We start from the raw sequence: 7,827 nt of genomic DNA, 5'->3' as shown, positions 1-7,827 counted from the left end.
AAACCTACAATCCTGTAGGGTCTGCAGGAGTCTGTGGCCCACCTACTGCGCAAAACGCACTGCTTTTCTTATCAAACTAAACAGGAGGGATCTATCTCGACTAACTGGCGTTTACACAGGCCACTGGGCCGTCGAAATATATGCTGCAAGATTAGGACTGGAGCACAATACTTCTTGTCGTAGTTGTAAGTCACCAGATGCAGAAAAAACGGTGGAGCATCTGCTCTGCGATTGCCCAGCACTATGTAGGACTAGAATCAGACTTCTAGGCAAACCCCGCTTTTGCGGTTTAACAGACATATGTGATATTAACCCACTGCAACTTCTTAAGTTCTTGAACTCCACATGCTGGGTTTGAGATATATAACCGACTTCTGCTGCTTTCTTTTAGGGTTTTCTTTTCAGGTTAAATTGCGAGTAGTGGTTTTAAAACGGCACGCACAAGTGCTAATTGGAGTTGTTAAACTTCAACCAACCAACAGCCAGGACGGTTTTATCACCTTTTGTTTCTTTGCTAGAGCTTCTAAAATAATGCAAAAAACGCAATTTTTTTACACCTTGACCTGGTTTTTTATTTTCAAAATCTGGAGCTGATGAAAACTTAATGCTTACGCATTCGTAATCAGCACAAAAATGTCTATCAAAAACACCGTTAACATTTGCCGTACCCAAATTTTTTTCCGTTTTCGTTGGGCTGTGCTATCCATTAAAAATTAGCAAAAATTCATATTTCCCTTTTTTCTACAGAATTTTTTCCTTATGTGGTACGTAAAACCCTTCGCTCCGCTAGACTGTGAAACCGAAAGGCAATTAAAATTTTTTTAAAATAACATTAGGAAATTTGTTACAAATTCCATTGAGTGAATAATGCATATGCTTCGCACAATAGTGTATTTTTTAAAAAACGTAACGTTTATTTGCTGAAGCGCCTGGAAAATTATCGTAGTCAAAACAAAAGTTAAAGACTTTATTACTGAACAATGTTTTTTAACAAATATAATTGAAATATTATTATATAAAATTTACTTTCAATCATGCATTTTCTTTTGATATCTTGCAAACATGTGTTTTGCAAGACGCATCGTTTCTTCAGTTAGCAATCCGCAGTTCGTTTCTTTTACTACATTTTCGTTCAATGATGCATTTAGTGGTAATACAAAATCCAAGTAAGGGTTTGTGCCAATCTTATAAGTTTCTATTGCTTCATAAATCGCTCTAAAAAGAGGTTGTTTATTAGAGTGAAAGTTGCCTCTGTTACCGTGTAATAACTTAATTCCTTCAGCCGATACATTACACACACTTATATACATACAGTGATCTGGTCGATAATTATATTCACAAGGCAACAGAAAGAGGGCGTCTATAAGAGATTAAGTTTTAAAGTTTATTTAAAAGCATACATATACATACGTACAATTGTTTTACCTGAATTATAATAAAAAAACACATTAATTATGTCCTGGTCACCCCAAGTGATACGTAATTTATACTCATTATATATGGGTATAATATGTGAAACCCATTTGTGCGTTCGCATTCGAGTGAGATTCATAAGCATAACACCTGAATTTACTCCCATCCGGCCATAGAAAGGATGGCGCGCGAAACGATTGTACCAACCAATGTTTTCATCTTCATGCTCCGAGGTCAGAGCAGCGAATTGGGAAGCATTAAATCGTTCAAAATATTGCCAAATGTCTGATATGGGAGATAAAAATATAACATCTGTATCCACGTATAACAGAGCATCAACTTCAGTCAGTAGCGCCTGGAAAATATTGAAGAAGAGAAAGTAAACGATTATAACTCAGCAACGATTGAGTAGACAGAGAACGACACGCTCAAAGAGCGTAAACGTGAATTAGGCACACTAGAACAATGGGCGCGTTCATAAGTAGTAGCTGTTGGGTAACCGTTGGCTCTTTGTCTTAGAAACGCACAGTTGAGTAGTTACGCTCAGCCCAACAGTTGGCAACTTTCCGCCATTTTTTCCTGCGGGAAATTTTTACGCTACCTGAACTCAACGTGTTGGGCTTAGCCTAAACAGCTGATAGAAAAGACTTACGACGCTTTATTAAATTTAACGCCGCTTTGTTAGGTGACAGTTGCAAACAAATTTATTATATTTTATATTACTGCATGATAAAGTATCTAAAATACTTTATAATAATACTACGTTTCTAAATATATGTTTTTAAGATGTTTGCTATATAATTTTACACTCTTTAATTCATTGTAACATTGAACGATTTTTTCAACACGGCGGCCGCTCAGCGTTGAATTCTAAATAGTATCGGCGCAATTATCTCTATTTGTTGCAATTTCATTTGTTTAGATTTATCAGCTGTTCATTTCGCAGCATATTCATCAAGCCGTTTCTAAGACGTAATTGTTGGGTTCAACAGTAGCCAACAGTTTTGTAGCAGATGAGCTAAACAGCTACGTCTTATGAACGTGACCATTCTCACTTTTAGCTTAAAGTATTTTTAGATAGACCGCTAATCGAGCAATTAGCCAGCCAAGATTTTTCGATTAAGGCGCTGATTGAGCTCGATTTACCATACAAAATTTCAATTCTTAGCAGCTAGATTAGTGCTTAATTGAATGCTAATTGAATGCATTTTTTCACGTAATCAGCAAATAGCAATCAGCTGTTTGTTTCTGGTCCTCTTTTACAGCAGATATCCCATCAGAAATGGAAAAAAGGAATTTTAAAATTGTACGCAATCTGCAAACACTTTACCTAAATATACCCAAAAAGGACATATGAATTTTTGTATTTGCACATATATTAAGTATTTGGTTTTCTGTTATTTTTTGGCCGTTTTTTATGAAAAATTGTTGCGGAAAAGACAACAATAGTTTATAAATGGTAGAAGTTATAGCAGCTATTTCGGAGATCACCATATCTCCTCATCCTTATCCTCTCTCCATCCTCATCCTCATCAGCTGCCTCAAGCTCAATAAAAATTGTTTATTATGATTTCCCAGGGCAAAAAATATCAAAGAACCAAATTCTTTACGACGAGCACGCACGCCGTAAAAATAGAAATTAACTAAAAAAAAAACAAAAAAGAAAACATGATCAAGTCTAAACAGCAGCACAATAGTTGCCCTTGATTGCAGTTGGGTTAACATATGGAAAAAGTGGTAAAAGCAACAGTTAATAAAATTGTGGAAAAAACAGTAGTCTAGAAATGGTAGAAGTTACAGCTGCTATTTCGGAGACCACCACATCTCCACATCAGTCTGCTTCATCGAATTCACTGGGATTCGACCCAGCAACTCTAGTTTACAAAGCCAGAGGAGACGTGGTGATCTCCTAAATAGCAGCTGTAACTTCTACGATTTCTATACTACTGTTTTTTCCACAATAATTTTTCATAAAAAATCGGCCTCAAGCTCAATAAAAATTGTTAAAAATAACNCAAAGCCAGAGGAGACGTGGTGATCTCCTAAATAGCAGCTGTAACTTCTATGATTTCTATACTACTGTTTTTTCCACAATAATTTTTCATAAAAAATCGGCCTCAAGCTCAATAAAAATTGTTAAAAATAACAAAAAAAAAACACTTAAGGACGAGCACGCCTACAAGTTAACATTTTAAAATATAAATTAAATAAAAAACAAAAACAACAACCACAATAACCACATGATCAAGTCTGTCAAGCCTTTGATTTTGATGGGTTGACATATGAAAAAAGTAGAACAAGCAACAACAGTTTATAAGGCGAACTTAGCGCAGAGGATAGACCACTGGCTTTGTAAGCTGGAGACGCTGGTTCCAACCCCAGTGAACTCGATGAAGAAGCCTGATGAGAAGGTGTGGTGATCTCAGAAATAGAAGCGATAACTTCTCCTATTTATAAACTACTTCTCCTATTTAGAAACTACTACGCACTGAATGTGTACATAATTAAGTGCATACATATACGCATTTGAAGAAAGCAGTCGGTGACCCTATCAAAAAAATAAAGCCTTATTGCACGCCTAACGCTGAGCTCTTTCATTTGACATCTTTTGTTTTTAATGTAACGAACGGTGTGGATCTTATAATTTTTTAGACAGGTGGAAACTATTTAAAAAAATATAAAACTTCATTGCATATCTGGAGGTTAAATTCTTTCATTTAACAACTCACTTTTTAGTCCAGGTGGCAACCCTCTTCGAAGAAATAAAACCTTATTGCACAACTGAAGGCCAAGCCCTTTCATTTGACTGTTTATTTTTTATAATTGCACTTAAGAACAATTATAGTGGGTGTATGTACATTAGGGTGGTCCAAAATAAGTAAAGTAGGATTGTTCTATATCGATAAAAAGTATACCCCTATTTTTTATTTTGAAAAAAGGCGTGAGTACTACGTACTCATGAAATTTGATGTGTAAACATATGCGAACGGCAAAGCATAAAAGTACGTTTACATATAAATATAATCTCATTAGCTGTCAAATTGGTTGTGCTTGTTATTCACACAACTCGAGGAAAAGTTAAACTTCTTCTCTGTGCCACCGTGGTCACTATTTTCAGCTACACACATTATGCTCTTAAAATATATTTTAACTGAATACTTTATTAAGAATACCTTTACAAACCTCTTTTCCTTACTAGCGTCAATTTTTGTTTACTTTTACATTTGACATTCCTCCTCTTCTTCGCAAGTATAATCGATAAAACTAGGTTGGACACCAAAAAGTTATCAGTTTAATCTGGAATAATTTTATAATTATAATTTTGTATGGCTAATCTCTTTTTCTGATTACAGATTAGGGAGTTAAGCTCGAAAATGTTGATAATCTTTTTATATGTAAAGCTATTCACCGTCATTGCGAGAGTCGTGTGGAATTCAAGTCTTTTTTCGAGAGTCAAATCGTATCGAAAATTTCACGTCATTGCCTAAAATTTCCACTCGACTAGTGTAGACAATGCTACTGTTGTCGAGTCGTACAATTTAGCCTAATTTACGACTTACGCAATCAGGCTGATTATTAGACGACTCAGTTACCTACATACACATGTAGGTTAGGTTAGAAATTAAACACTAATTTCAATTAATTTTATTCATTTTGCTGATATAACATTTTTTATTCATTTTCATTTTTAATTCTTTTAATAGATGAAATTATCGGTATGATTGATAAAATATGATACTTGTACTTATATATTTGTGACTCAAGGACGTTAAAATATCTTAAAAGCACCGCATTAATTAGCTTTTAGTTTGAACATTTCTATTTGTATATATTCCTAAATTTAATTTTTCTTTTCGGAATATAATCTGTGGTTGATGTAGTTGAGAGCGATTTTTGGAGAGTTGTGTAGAGATCGAAGCTGCAAGATTTTACCCGATGCTTTTTTTGTTTCGTACGTTTTGCTGTTACTCACTTTTTACTCTCACTTCAGAGAGTGATTTTGCTGTTTGACCTTTTTCCAGGATTGGATCAAAGCTATTATATCATCCATACATATGTATTAGAGTGGTTCAAACATTTTTTTTTTGGAAATTCATAAACGCTACCCCAAATTATTGTTATTTGTGATAAAAAAAAAGAAACGTGATTTTTTTATTTTGAAAAAAAAGTTTTCTTAGAGGTCGCGCTGGTCGGTTTTTTATAAAAACGCTGATGTTCTCAATTTTTTTATTTTCTTGACATGTTAAAATGCAACTAAAAATTTGTTTTTACATATAATTACTCTGGTATTATTGGGGAACATTCCCTTAATTACATACCTGTCTTGGGCAGTTAGAATGGGTCTAGTGCCCGAAAATATGCTCTCGAAAAGAGACTAGTAAAGTTAAATCGTTGATACTGAACGATTTACGCATTGTCATGGGTTGGAACTTGTTACCACGGTATTTCTGGGATTGCTAATTAGGGATCTGAAGTGGGGTTTTTCGAAATTCAAAATGGCGGTCCATTTTTTTAAGAAATGATTGGATTTGTTCGAGACCCGACACTCGAGAGTTTTTGGGTCGCCTATTACGAACCTGAAGTCAATTTTTTTAAATTCAAAATGGCGGATCCAATATGGCGATCAAATTAAAAAAGCACTAAAATTAAAACGTTGATACTGAAAGTTTTAAACATTGTCAAGGGTTAAAACACGTTTCCAGTGGGTTTGTGGGGTTGCTGATTACGAATCTGATGTCAGATTTTTAAAATTCAAAATGGCGGTTAAGAGTTTCAAACAAATCCAATCATTTTTTTAAAGTTCGTCGCCATTTTGGATCCCCCATTTTGAATTTTAAAAATCTTACATCAGATACGTAGTCAGCAACCCCAAAAACCCATTGGAAACGTGTTTTAACCCTTGACAATGTTTAAAACGTTCAGTATCAACATTTTAATTTTAGTACTTTTTTTTAATTTGATCGCCATATTGGATCCGCCATTTCGAATTCATGAAAAATAAGTAAATAAATTTTCTTTCGGATATTGTATCCGGTAGTAGATGAACATTTGACATTGGTAATTTGTCTTTAATCTACATATATATGTACATACATACATACATATGCGTTGGCGTTGGAAGACACTGTTTCACTTCAACAGATAATAAAACTCAGTTATTTTTTTAACAATTTTTTCTTAGTAACTATATTTTATAGGACCGCCAAGACCCATAGAAAATGCCAGAAAATGCCTTGGGGGTATAAATAAAAAATCTTCATTATTAAAAAATGGTTAAGTAAATAATTGGATATTGTTATTGGAAGTATCCTGAAGAGAACCAGAGCTCTCCGATTCAAAAATATTGATTTTCAAGAATTCCACACCATTTCCACCCAAAATTATTGTTTTCTCATACAAAATACATGCACAAGTTGGAACGCTTTGCGCGACCTCTAAATATTTTTTTATTGATGCGTATACATCTTTGGTTTCGGTAGGGGTAAAATTTGCGAACCTGTAACGCATAGCCCAGCAGAAAATTTCGATGGGCTAGCATGTGTATTGCAGCAACAAATTTTTAATTTCATTAGAAGCGCCCTGTGCTATTGCAAATGGTTGCATACATTTAGGCATATTCAGAGTGAGAGGAAATGCGTTACAATTGATTATTACTTCCGATTATGCAAACTCTGCACGTGCATACCTATGTATGAACTCGTTTGTTGCAACTGGTTTTGATATTCGTAGATAGTTTTAGGCATAGGTTTAGTAGCCTATTTTGATAAAAAAGCAAGCGAAAATTTAAAAAAATACTGAAAACATTTTAACTGGGACCGTTGATAACTGATGAACATACCTGAATATATGTATGCATAATATACATATTAGAGTGGTTCATAAAAACACTCTTTTTGGAAATTCATAAACGCTACATCAGAATATTGTTATTTGTGATAAAAAAAGAGGAGACACGTATTTTTTATTTTGAAAAAAAAAAAGTTTTCTTAGTGGTCGCGCTAGTCGCTTTTTTATAAAAACGCGGATGTTCTCAATTTTTTTCTTGACATGTTAAAATGCAGCTAAAAATGTGGTTTTTACATATAATTACTCTGGTATTATTGGGGAATTTTGGGGAACTTTCCCTTAATTACACACCTGTCTTGGATAATTAGAATGGGTCTAGTTCCCGAAAATATGCTCTCGAAAAGACACTAGTAAAATTAAAACGTTGATACTGAACGATTTACGCATTGTCATGGGTTGGAACTTGTTACCAGGGGGTTTCTGGGGTTGCTAATTAGGAATCTGAAGTCAGTTTTTCGAAATTCAAAATGGCGATCCATATTTAAAAAAAATGATTGGAGTTGTTCGAAACCCGGCACTCGACAGTTTTTGGGGTCACCTATTACGAATCTGAAGTAAATTTTTTTA

The 7,827-nt window shown here is 34.3% G+C and overlaps 1 protein-coding gene across 1 annotated transcript in view; it reads right to left on the bottom strand.

Moving 5' to 3' along the window:
* Positions 1-889: 889 nt before the first annotated feature.
* The window catches only part of LOC108363212 (glucoside xylosyltransferase 2-like), a 17,067-nt gene continuing 10,129 nt past the window's right edge, over positions 890-7,827 (bottom strand). The window contains exons 3-4 of the mRNA XM_017616500.1: positions 1,426-1,768; positions 890-1,360 (exon numbers count right to left, since the gene is read on the bottom strand). Coding sequence (XP_017471989.1) covers positions 1,029-1,360; positions 1,426-1,768 — 675 coding nt within the window. The 3' untranslated portion in view covers positions 890-1,028. The remainder of the gene's footprint in view (positions 1,361-1,425; positions 1,769-7,827) is intronic.

This window comes from Rhagoletis zephyria, unplaced genomic scaffold (genome assembly GCF_001687245.7).
Source record: "Rhagoletis zephyria isolate East Lansing unplaced genomic scaffold, Rhagoletis_zephyria_1.1 Rzeph_scaffold_01217, whole genome shotgun sequence".
Lineage (NCBI taxonomy): Eukaryota > Metazoa > Arthropoda > Insecta > Diptera > Tephritidae > Rhagoletis > Rhagoletis zephyria.
This window is presented reverse-complemented; position numbering and strand designations above follow the sequence as displayed.